The 13,771-nt window shown below is 34.6% G+C and overlaps 1 protein-coding gene across 3 annotated transcripts in view; it reads right to left on the reverse strand.

The window, feature by feature from the left end:
- LRRIQ3 (leucine rich repeats and IQ motif containing 3) overlaps positions 1 to 13,771 on the reverse strand; it is a 173,588-nt gene that overhangs the window by 123,948 nt on the left and 35,869 nt on the right. For all 3 annotated transcript variants that reach the window (XM_077905054.1, XM_077905051.1, XM_077905053.1), the window contains exon 4: positions 2,068 to 2,201. In XM_077905054.1, coding sequence (XP_077761180.1) covers positions 2,068 to 2,201 — 134 coding nt within the window. The remainder of the gene's footprint in view (positions 1 to 2,067; positions 2,202 to 13,771) is intronic.

Below are 13,771 nucleotides of genomic sequence, written 5' to 3' on the forward strand. Positions count from 1 at the left end.
AGGCACCTCTCAGAGCGGCTTTGTATGTTGTCCAGTTGCTTTTTGTTTTCACTTTCCCATTGATGAATCCAGACATACTTCTCTGACTCTAGCTTGCACCATCTATTTATGTATTTACTAACTGAGCAAACTACGTTTGCAGCACCTAACATATGTCAAGCACTCTGTTATGTGCTACATACAGAGAATGTACGGTACATCTGGAGATACAGATAATGATACAGACAACAGCAATACAGCACGGTAAGTGCTTGTGGTAACGACAGTATGTCATGAACACTGTAGGGCCAAAATCTCAGCCGTCTGCCTTAATCAAACTGGGAGCAATTGGAGGGTTTTAAGCTGTTGAATAAACTTAGATTTACATTTTTGAAAGATTACTAGGTATATTATATGCCGTCATAAATGTAATTAGAAGGGGGCAAGAATCAAAAAAGAAACAAACAAAAGAGTAGGTTTCCCATGGAGTCAAATAATGCAAAAAGCACAAGTTATAATAACAATAGCAATGATACTTAAAATAGCAGCTAATAAGAAGGTGCTATGCTTTAGATTCATGATTTTAATTACCACAAGCAAAGAGTGAGTGAGTTCGGTCCTGCTTTTAGCCCCTGCTCTCTACCATTCAACATATGAGGAAAGTCAGGTTCAGAACAGTTAAGCTAGGGGTCTAATGGAACTGCATTTTAAAGAGAAAAATAATTCAAATCAGTCTGCCTTACACCACTGTGATCTGTTATTATTACTTCCACAAAGCTCATTGAAATTCTGTTCACGCATGCTAAATATTCTGAAATTATTTCCATGCATAAGGTTTTGATCTCATGTTACACGAGTATTAGAGGAAATCTTGATTCTAAGACAGAAGAACTCAATCTTGGGGGAATAAACTAAAGACTAGTCCCTTTAGATGTTTATTTCATGTAAAGTGCATACTACATATAAATGGAACATAGGAGATAGAAATAATACTTTAAATAAATAGACACCTGTCAGTCCGTGCCTGAAACTTTCCCCTATCTTTTATTCCGAATCATTGTATGCGCCCTAACTTGTGAGCCCACTCTCTCTTGCAATTTGATCTTGGTTTGAAAACTATAATGAACCTCTTCCTCAGAAGTTTCAGGTACTATATTATTGTCAGTTTTGCTGCTTGTCCCTCATACCTATTTCTCTTTTTCAGGGCTATTGCCATCTGTGGTTCAACACATGCAAGCTAATGCAAGAGAACATTCTCTCGGCCTCACCACTGAATGTTGAATAACATTTCAGTAAAACTTCCTAATCTTACTTTCTCAGGAATGCCCATTGCCCAACTTTAGATCTATTTAATTCTACCTGCATTTCAGGGCTGAATCTCATTTTTTATCGTCTGAACTCTGCCATTTAGCATCTGGAGATTAAACTATACAAGAATGTTCATTTACTCATTTCATATGTTTGATGTTTGGCACACCTAATACAAAGAGGTTGATTGCAGAGTGTCCTGTCTTATCTCCCACATTACAATGTTGAGCAATTCTTGCAAGAAAAGTCTTCTTCTATTTACAAATGCCAGCCATTGGAAAGGAATACAGGAAATGGAGGGAGGAAAAGACCACTAACCAAAGGATGACTAGATTGATGTGGTAACAGATATTTCAGCAAAATTTTCACATCCCCCCAAACTGTGAAATCTTCACATATGATTCATGATTTATATTTCTATTGTATCCCATAACATACAGCTTAAATTTCTATTACATCCCATTATATGAGAGAAATTCAATATGTTGTCATTGATATTTTTAAGTTTAATATAAGAAAACTATCTGAATTACTCAAATAATGATAAATTTATTAACTAGCTATTTTTATGGTGAATTTAAAATAAAAAATAAAAGTATCAATTCAGATCATGCTAAATATTATATTGCCATAGAGTATGTGATATTTTCCTTAAAACTAGTTCAAATAGTCAAATGTCATTTTGATAGAGAATATAAAATGTATATTTTTGAAAAATTGCCTTTTCATCACTGATTTATTTTATTTTAATATTACAGTAGTAAAGAAAAGAAAACATACCTCATGTTTTTCCTAACTAAGAAACCACGTATCCATCTTTGAACAATCAAAACTGGTGAATTATGAGCCAGAATTTCATTAATTTTTGAAATAATATGTTTGATATTATTAATTTCATCATCATAGGTTGATCCCTGTATAAAGAAAATATATGTTAACATTTATCTTTCATGAAAGTATTTCCAAGGGACATTTTAAAATTGCTAGTCTAATAAACTATTAAAATGCTTACAAGTATCTTGTAGGTATAATAGTTAAATAATAAATACATTCTCATTGATTTCATTAGATCATAGTGTCAAGAATTAGTAGCAAAGAATAATTTCAATTTTCGACACAAAATTCAAGACCAATGATGATAAATTTCTTCCTCTTACCTTCTTTTCCCAGTCTAGTATCATAAATATAAAATTTTGAACATAATCATGTTGATCTTTAAAAAGTGTGGAAGGAATAGGTATCCAACAAAACTCTAAAAGTATCCTGTGGGTTACCATAGGAAACTGACATATGTTGGGTCACAGAATAACTTATAGTAGTCCAAAATTTTGTTGTAGCTTAACTAGAAATGTTGGACACTTTTATAGGATACAGCTCATTCCTCTGGAATAAAATATTCTATAGTGCCTTTAAAGAAATTATCTCCAAGATCTCTGTTCCTGCAAAATTTTATTTTTATTTTTTTTATTTTTTTTAAAGATTTATTTATTTATGATAGACATAGAGGGAGAGAGAGAGAGAGGCAGAGACACAGGAGGAGGGAGAAGCAGGCTCCATGCCGGGAGCCTGACGTGGGACTCGATCCCGGGACTGCAGGATCGCGCCCTGGGCCAAAGGCAGGTGCTAAACCACTGAGCCATCCAGAGATCCTGTGTTCCTGCAAAATTTTAGATTTGGGATCATAGATTCCCTCTAGTCCACTGGTCATCTGACTGGTTAGAAATAAAGCTACCCTACTTATGTTTTGAAAGTAAGGATGATACATTAAGAACTTAAAATTTATATTGTTTGTGACGCATCTACCTGAAAATTACCAACTCCATCATATCATGTCCCCTTTTCTGCCTGTACACTCAATCAGCTAAGTAATGCCAGGAAACAAAAATCACAAAGCCTTGCAAATTAGTGCTACTTCAGATTTATATTTACAAACATTCATTGCTAATTAGCAAATGCTTTACTTGGCCCTGGCTTGCGTCCATTTCCAACAGGAGCTATTGCAAACATTCAGTTCAGTACTGTTCTCAACACTCTTTAAGCCTTTTCCCCAGAACTCCCTAAACATCTTTTCATGGAGGAAACAGGGCCATCAAGTAGGAACTCCATCAACTAACTCTCTTCCATTCCCTAAATTTAACTATACTCCCATTTAACTATATTTCTCTCTATTCTAAGTAGAAATGCCTTCTAGGAACGTCTGGGGGGCTCAGCAGTTAAGCATCTGCCTCCTGCCTCATATCATGGGTGTGATCCTGGAGTCCCGGGATAGAGTCCGGCATCGGGCACCCTGCATGGAGCCTACTTCTCCCTCTGCCTATCTCTCTCTCTCTCTCTTTCTCTCTCTGTCTCATAATAAATAAATAAAATCTTAAAAAAAAAGGAAATGCCTTCTATTCTATCTTAAAAACAAGAAGTATTTCCCTTCCTGTCCAAGAGAGGCACTCCATTGCTATTAAGTCCCACTTCACTCTGTTTCACTATTACTTATCTTCTACTGTCACTATTCCTCTACCCATTAATACACCCATATAAACAATCATATCTAACCCAACCCTCTAACCTTTCTATTTAACTTTAAGAACCCAAATTCCTGAGACAGAATTTCATATCTGTCCCTACCTTCTCCTTTCCTTTATCTCAATCCACTGGATTTTACACCTACCAACATATCAGATACTTCTACATTGGATATTCCTCCTTCAAATACCTCCCTTGGGTTCTGTAAACCACTCCTTGTAGTTTTCCTATAACTCTTGTTTACTTCTGGACTTCTTTTTTTTTTTATTTTTTTATTTTTATTTATTTATGATAGTCACAGAGAGAGAGAGAGAGAGACAGAGACACAGGCAGAGGGAGAAGCAGGCTCCATGCACCGGGAGCCCGATGTGGGATTCGATCCCGGGTCTCCAGGATCACGCCCTGGGCCAAAGGCAGGCGCTAAACCGCTGCGCCACCCAGGGATCCCCACTTCTGGACTTCTTAAAGTCCTATCCATACCCTGCCTAGTGCCACATGGAAAGGATTTTTCTCTATTTGTCACTTCTTGATTTGAATATGCTCTCCAGATTATTGTATCTAATTCATAGCTTCAGTACTTACCTATGTGCTGATGACTCTCAGATTTCTAGCTTTCAGCCTGAACTCACTATTGAACTAAAGAACAATGTGCTCACACTGATATTCAGTTAAATTCAACTTTCCCAAACAAGAATCTTCTATCTTAAACTGCTTTCTCATATGCTGTAAGTAAATGATACTAGTGCCCATAATTACCTGACTCAGAAATCCTAAGCTCTCTTTTTTCTTATGCTTCTTTATACCCAAATGTTGCTAGATCCTGGATATTCAACATCCCAATATCTGACTTCTCCCTTTCCTTCTAATCTCTGCCATTGCTTTACTGCATGTCTTTAACACTTCCTTAATTTGCTAAAAATGGTCCCGATAACTGAAATCATCCCCACTCCCCCACTCCCTTTGAAGCATAATGTGCACTATTGCTAGAGTGAACTTCCCAATATGCAAATCTGATCACATGGCATACACCTGCTTATTATATTTCACAGGCACGTCACTGAAAGATCAATTACACATTTTTTGACTTGGCACACAAAATTCTTGATCTAGTCACTTTTTACCTCCATCTCATCTCCCTTCACCCTACATAAGATACCTTCCACAATGGCAATATCCAACCACTTATAACCCTGAAAATTATCTGATAATCAAACCTCAATTCTTTCCACAGATTCCACTCCAGTTTCTTGACTGCCTTTCTCAATTACTTATCTCACTACTTAGTCTTTTGGAGATTCAATTCTTTCCTCCAAGAAGCCTTTCCGGACATTGTTCTGAGTTCAATATTCCTCTACAATATTATCCTGCGCAGCATTCATTTGTCATACTTGACAATCTTGAGTTTTACCTGAACCCTGTGGTCCTAGAAAACAGGAAAGGTAAGAAATCTCCTCACCCCTTCATTTCAGAAAATGGTATCATCCAAAGAAGCACCCTCTGCTATATTACTTAGATAATACCTATGGACGCCCCTCTAGTTCACCTGACAAGGCCCAGACACAGACCCTCTAAATTCCCACTTGCCCTTTTAACGATTAAACTCCTTTGTCCCACTGATCGATCAGAACAAAATGCTTGTTAACCAAACTTTGCTTAAGATCCTCTCCTTCCCCTAGGCCCCTGAACTTTGGCCCAACATCAGCCTGAGCCACCTTATAACCTTCCCTTAACAGCACTTTCCGAGATAAGCAACTCCCAGAATAAAACATTCTCTGGTCTATGATCAAGTCATGCCACTCCCCTTCATCCTGCTTCCCCACACCAGTTCTTTCCAGTCTTATTTACTCCTCCCAATAAGAGAAAAAAACCTTTGTAGACTGATCTTAAAGATGTTTGAAGATGACTGATCAGTTAGAGCATTCCCCCTATTTCAATAGCCCCTTTCCCTCCATTTTAATAATCCTTTTGAAAAAAATCTCTCCTGTTTTCATTTGTCTTTTATTTGACAAGTTTATGCTATGACACAATTATTGGTCTATCTTTCCCACTTGTAACATAAACTCACTAATCTTTTTTTTTTTTTTAATCCTATATCTCTAGGACTAAATAGACAACTCCCTGTAACTGGTATTCAACTTTTAGTTGACTATTATATCACTAAGTAATAGTAACTTATACATTTCATAATAGTAACTTATACATTTCATATTTGGTTTCCAAGCTTGATTTGGCACCATCAACCTATTTTTGTAATTCAACTCTTCCTTGGCTGCATTAAGATCATATTCCTAATTTTTCTACCTTTTAAATTTTTATTTCTCGATCTGCTTTACTGGTTCTTTTTCTTCTTCAAGCTACGTAAATAAACGGCAAAATTTAGGCTTTATTTTTCATCTTTCTGCTCAAATGATCACCTTCTTAGCTACATCTTACTATCTCACATATGCTGCTTATCCACATAGCTGTATCTCCTATTAGGAATTACCTCTTAAATTACAATCTACAAAATAAAATTCCAATTCTCTTTCTCTACCTACAGGTCAAAAACTGAAATAATTGGGGCATCTGGGTGGTGTAGTTGGTTAATCATCCAACTGGTTAACTAAAACGGACTTGGTTTCAGTTCAGGTTGTGAGATTGAGCACTGCAGTCTGGCTCCATACTCATTGCAGACTCTGTTTAAGGCTCTCACTCCCTCTACCCCTCCCCTCCATGCTCTCTCTAAAATAAGTAAATAAATCTTATCTTAAAAGGTGTGGGGGTGGAATGCCTGGGTGGTTCAGTTGGTTGAGCCTCTGACTTTTGGTTCAGGGCAGGTCTTTATCTCAGGGCTGAATTCCAGCCCTGCATTGGGCTCCACACTCAAAGTGAAGTCTGCTTGATATTCCTTCACTCCCTCTTTGGTTGCCCCTCCCCATGCTCATGCTCTCTCTCAAAATAAATAAATAAAATATTTAAAAAATAAAACTGAATTATCTCCCCCATTTGAAAACATCTGCAACCCATACCTCATACTGCATTACATACACAGTCATTAACACTATTCTTCACCTTGTCATCTAAGTAATAAACCCACATTCCTTCTCCCCCTTCCCTTTACCATCCAATAAATTCAGATTTCCATCAAATACATAACTCTTCAATCTGTTCCCTATAATCTATATGCCCTACCAGTTTACAAATCAGTTGTTATAAACCAGAGCCCACCCATCATGATTTCTTTAAATTTCCCTTCACTCCAAAATTACAGAATATATGATAATTTTTCTAGTATGAAAATTGGATCATGGTAAATTGTTAAATATTTCCCCAAGATCTTGCAAGATAAAGCCCTATCTCCCTAGTATCACATATAATACCCTTTGCCATAATAATCCTATTTTTGTCTCCAGCATCATTTGACATGCCCAACCATGTCTTCTAAACTGTAACACTAAATTACCTGTTGCCAGTTGATTGTGCCAAGCTCTAGCATTACCTCTGTGCCTTTGCAAATGTTCTTCACTCTGCCTCACATACTATACACTCGCCAACATCTCACCTTGCCTAATGATTTATATTTAAAAATCTCATCTGAAATGTACTTTGCTTTTTTCCTTCTTCCATGACCAGAGACTTGAACTTTAAAGATGTTTAAGGAAAATATATTCAGTTCTTTCACAGATTTTGCTCTATACTAAGATCCATAACATTGGAAAAAATATACTTCTTTATTGTTTCTCCTGACTTTGCTTTCTCTATTAAATAAATTCCTATTCATGTGTGGTAGATATCCTGGAACTCACTTCCATGTTTTATATGTTTTTCTTCATCATTTTCATGTATATTCTCAATTTGTTAAAGCCATTCTGTCAAAGGCCAGCTTTCTCATTTGAGTTTTCTATTACCTTTTCAACTACTCTGGCTAAGCTATGTGGCTGACACTAAGCTCCTTTCTGAAGTTCCTGACTGTCCTATCACAGAGAAGTCCTGTCTCATACTAGTTTGCTATTCATTGTAACCCTGCCTATACTGTACACATTAAAAAGAAAATCACAGACCCAAGATGGAGTTGCTTCTGCTAGGCCAAGTCACCAAACTGGGACTTACTTAATACCTAACCTATAGTTCCAACCTCCCCCAGAAATGCAGATTAACCAGTCAGGAATTACTAATCAGAACCAATAAGGTAATCTGTCACATGAGACCTCTTCATACTCCAGAGGAAGATGAGGTAAATCTACTTAGTAAGACCCCTTGCCTGCCCTTCTACCTATGGAAAGGTGAACTGGCCTGGAACAATTCTTTCTTTCTTTTTGCTAAGAACTTCTTTGCTCCACCCTATTTCCTATAAAAACCTTCCATTTTGTATAACTCCTCCTTGGAGCTCCTGTCTATTTGTTAAATGGGATGCTGACTGACTGAAGAATAATGTAAAGTCAATTATATTCTCAAATATACTCAGTTGAATTTTGTTTTTTAACAAGCCTTTCCACGGAACTTATTCTGTGACTTTTAACAATGGACTCTATCTGCCACTGTTCAACTATTACCCTTGACAAATAAAAGGATTTGCAGAATCTCCTCTAGTTCCTACTATTTTCTTATACATATCAGGAATAATGGCATTAAGTCAGGTAGAGCTAGTTTCTGCCTTTGCCTCAGTCCCATCTTCACTGTGCCTGAAAAACAATCTTCACTATGATTAAAAGCACTTTTATGAAATAATCTTTTATTTAAATGTTATCCTTTATTGGTTTCTGGAAAAGATGTGATTTCCTCTAATTTTTATGTTTCTTTGTTCATTGCATTTGGGCTCATGGTGTGTGTGTGTGTTCAAGGTAGTAAAATATGCCACCAAAATATCACTGTAAAAGTTCAAGATGTGCCTCCCCAAAATGTGCCCCTGTGGTATATGGATTATTCTGAGCAGTAGGTACTTAAACATAGCAGAGTCAGGGAGAGGCTTATGCCAAACATCCTTTATCTACCTAAAGACAGATCCTTCAAAAGGCATTAAGTTCCCATAAATCCATTCCCCAGGTGTTTCAACATCAGAGGAGATAGCTTTTATCACTAAAGAGGTTAGAAGAAGAGTAGGAGTGGGTACCACATCCAGAAGATCTTTGTCACAAATTCCCATATTCTTCTAAGGACCCATTTATCTTCCCTAAAACGCATTTCCTTTCTCATTAGAAGTCTACATTCTCCCTCTACTTTCCCTATTAAAGCTAGTTAAGCATGAATCCTAAGATATCTCAGGGAGTTCCTCATTTTCCCCCTGGCTACCTCTCATGTATAAATGAGAGATATACTTTTTAGTCTACTTCTGTTTGTCTATTGTTAATTTGCATTTTATTACAAAGGTCTCAGCCAAGAATTCGAGACAGTAGAGGGAAAATAATTTTTCCTCCCCTATGTAAGTAGCTCAGGACCACAGTAGATTGAGTGCATAGATAAGAAGTGAGGGGAGAATACAATAGGGAATTTAGATGACTGGGCTTAAAGGTGGTCCTGGTCAGATGCTACAGTAGTCACCAGCAGAGAACATCAAGCTCATACTTAAGTTTACAGCATAGAGTCCCATTTTGTACCAAAGCATGAAGAATTTCTTCTCCTTAAAGACAGAAACAATAATCATCAGCTGTGGGTAGGGTTAGTGTCCTTGCCAGAGAACAAGCAATCTCTAGACAATAAGCTTTCTGATGTCCTGAAACAGTTACCTTGGAAAATGCCAATAAAGATATCTCTGCAAACTTGTACAAATGCCATAAACCATTTGGTATCTGAGGACAGACGGACATATCCTATTTGTGAGGGAAAGTAATGCATTTCCTGGTTTAAATCCCAGTTCTAGCACTTACTAGCTCTGTAACCCAGGGTAAGTAACCTATCTGTCCCCTGCTCATCATCTATAAAATAGAGATAACAATGGTACTACCTCATTGAGTTGTGAAGGAATATTTGTAAAGCACTTAGAACAGAGGCTCAAACATTTCAAGCATCCAAACAATGTTATTTGCCAACAGTTTTATAGTCATACTTAACACTGATACAGTTTTAGAGTTTACAAAGCATTTTTATACACCTTATTTGATATGCAAAAAAATAGTCTAAGGGAATTTACTAAGTAATTCATTCACCAACACAAATCAAAATTATGAAATCAATAAATTAACTCTGAAAGATAATTAGTACTAATATTTTCAATCCAAAAGGGAATTAAAGTATTACAGTAAACGTTTGGCAATGAACAACATATGCTTAAGCAAAAAAATTACAAAAATCAAGAAAACAGATGGTACAATACTGTAATATCTGTACTGTATAGCTTGCTATTGTAATCCCGGGATGAAAATGTGGCTGTTGCTAACCCTGGTATAAAACATAATGAATTATTTCAAAAGAATAGCAAGGACTTTTATAACTAACATGGAAAGGGGTACTTTGTGTTCTATCAGTAAGAGTAGTTTGAAATACAAATTCCAAAATTTATTCTATTCAAAGTGTATATAATTATGTAAAAAAGATTCTCAATTATTTTAATATTCTTAATATAGTCATACTTATGACTTTAGTCATACTAAATTTGTTTTTTTTACACTAGTCTCATGTTTATATTTCTTCTACATGTATCTGGTCCATAATGTCTATCTTTTTCTATTCCATTTGTGACTTTTCCCATCAGAATTTCCTAATTTGGCATAGACTTTCCCAACATATTTTAAAAATGTAAATCGTGCTAGCCCCATAAGTATCTATTTCAAATAAAGCAAACCCACAGTTTTTATCTTTTTATTCCATCAGAAAGCACATTAATGAATGACCTACTCACTTAATAATCACATGAAACCGTAGAAATCTATGTGAAATTCCCCACATTAAGATTTTGTATTATTTTAAATCAGTATTTCTTAAGATTACTTGGTAAACATTTTGGGAACACTACAGTCTATTTTCAAGTTTAAAAAATTCACCTAAGAACCACTGAATAGCTTAAAATAAAAATTTATAATGATAATAATATAAGAGTATAGAAGTTTCAGAAAAGAAGAAAAGCACATACTAGAAAAAAAAACTGTACTGAAATTTCTACCACTCATAATTATTATCATTTTTAAAATATTCATTTCCAAATACTTTCCCAACTCTGTAACTTATCTTTTCATTCACTGAACACGGTCTTTTCCAGAGAGATAAAATTTTTAATTTTGATGAAGTTCAACTTATCATTTTTTTTCTTTTAAAGGTTATGCTTTTGGTGTCAGGTCTAAGAATGTTTTTTCCTACTCCTACATCCCGAAAATTTCCTTCAATTTTTTTCTTTCTAAAAGTTTTATACTTTTAAGTTGTACATTTAACTTCCTGATCCATTTTGAGTTAATTTTTGTATGAGGTGTGAAACAGGTTCAGGCTCATTAGTGTGTGTATGTGTATGTCTGTGTCTGTGTATACCCAATTACTCCAGTAACATTTATAGAAAAGGCTATATTTTCTCCATCAAATTACTTACATCTTTATCAAAATTCAGTTGAACATATTGTAGGAACCCATTTTTAGGTTTTCTGGTCTGTTTCATTGATCTATGCTCACCAATATCACATAGTCGAAATTACTATAGCTATGTAAGTATCAAAATCAGGTAAACTGATTCCTATCACTTGTTTTTCAAAGTTGTTTTAGTCATTCTAATTCCTTTACCTTTCCATAAAAAGTTTAGAATGCTTTTTCTGCTTATACCTACAGAAAATTCTGCAAGATTCTGATAGGAATTGCATTAGCCCTCTATATTAATTTGGAGAGAACTGAAATGTTATTATGCTGAATATCCTAATTCATGAATGTGCTATGTCTTTCCATTTATTTCGATCTTTGATTTTTTTCATCAGTGTTTTACAGTATTCAGCATACAAGTTCTGTGCAAGTATTGTTAGACATACCTAATTATTTCATCTTTTTAAGTGATTAAAAATAGTATATTTTTAAATTTTGGTGTCCATGGGTTCACTGTGGTATATAGAAATTTGATTGATTTTTGCATGTTTATCTAACATACTATGGCCTTACTAACCTCACTTTTTACTTCTAAGAGATTTTTTTGTGGATTCTTTGGGATTACCTACAGAGGTAAAATACAGAGTTTTATTTCTTATTTTTTCATCTATATGTCTTTTGTTTCCTTTTTTCACCTTATTGCACTAGCTACACTGCCCAGCACTACGTTGGCATGAAAAGAGATGGTGGGCATCCTTGTGTCATTCCCTCTCTTGGGGAGAAATTATTCAGTTTTTCACCATTAAGCATAAAGATAGCTGTTAGTTTTTATTTGATTTTCTTTATAAATAATGGAAGTTCTCTATGCCTATTTTGCTGAGGTGGTTTGTTTTGTTTTGTTTTGATCATGAATGGATGTTGAACTTGGCCAAACTTGGCCTAATATTTTTTCCCCATTAACTGATATATAATAGTTGATATATTTTTCTTTTGTCTTTTGATATGGTAAACTACATTAAATGATTTTCAAATATTGAGCAAGCCTTGTATCCCTGGAATAAGCACCATTTGCTCATGGTATATAGTTATTTTCACATACTGAATTCTATCTACTAACATTCTGTTAAGGATTATTATGCGTATATTCATGAGGGATACTGGTGGTCAGTTTTCTTTTTTGGTACTGTCTTTGCTTTTGGTATCAAGGTACTTTAACATTATGAAATAAATGGGGAGGTGTTCCTTTTATTTTCTAGAAGAAACAATAAAATTGTAAATGTTTGGGAGAAGGAATGTTTCCTTCTTTCTGCTTACTTTAGGTTTATTTTGCTCTTGTTTTTCTTGGATCTTGAGAGGGGGAATCTCAGACTGTTGATTTGAGGATTTTCCTTTTTTCCTATATATGCATTTAGTACTAAAAATTTCGCTCTCAGCATTGCTTTAGCTGTGTCCCACAAAATTTTGGTAGGTTCTACTTTTATTTTAATTCACTTTTTTCCCCCTTGATACTATATATCTTTGTAGATTTCCTAGAAGCTTGTTGCTTAGTTTTCAAGTTTTGGGGATTGTAGTCTTATTTTTCTGTAGTCAAAGAATATACCCTGTATGATTCAAATTGTTTTAAATTTGTTGAAATTTGTTCTATGAAACAGGAAATGACGTACATATGATTGGACATTTGAATGTCTATTCTGATGTTGCTGGTGGAGTTGGGTTCTGTTGGTTGATAGGGTTGTAGAGTTTTCCTTTGCTTACTTTTGATATGATAATTCTTTGCCCATCCTTTTATTTTCAACGTGCCTATATCATTGTGTTTGAAGTTTCAGGTAGACAACATATACTTGGGCTATATTTTTAAATCCTCTTTGCCATATCTATCTTTCAATTGTATATTTAAACCATCTAAGTTTAATATAAATTTTAATGTAATTACTGATAGAAAAGGACAACTGCCATTTTATATTGTTTTCTATTTGTTTTCTCTGCTTTTTGTTTTCATATTCTTACTTTCCTACTACTTAAAGAATTTGAGAACTCCATTTATATTCTATAGTGTTTTTTGTGCATTCTATCTTTTAGAACTTTCTTACACACACATAGTCAAATGATGTCACCAATTTACTCATTAAAATGAAGTATAAAAAATAAATAAATAAAAAATAAAAAAATAAAATGAAGTGTAAAAGACTTACCTTTCTTTATAGCTCTGCCTTTTTAATAATTTTAAGTATTTTATACATATATTTAGATCAGTGTTATGATTTATCAGATATATTATTCACCAATATCTTCTGTAATTTTGTTAGCTGCCTTTCATTTTGTTGATAGTTTCCTTTGCTGCACAGAAGCTATTTAGTTTAATTAATATTTGCTTTACATACTTAAGGGCTTCTATGTCAAATGTATAAATATTTACAAATGCTACATACTCTTGCTGGATTGACCCTTTTATCATTATAATGACTTTTGACTTAAAGTCTATTTTTGTATATAT

This window comes from Canis aureus, chromosome 8, assembly GCF_053574225.1.
Source record: "Canis aureus isolate CA01 chromosome 8, VMU_Caureus_v.1.0, whole genome shotgun sequence".
Classification (NCBI taxonomy): domain Eukaryota; kingdom Metazoa; phylum Chordata; class Mammalia; order Carnivora; family Canidae; genus Canis; species Canis aureus.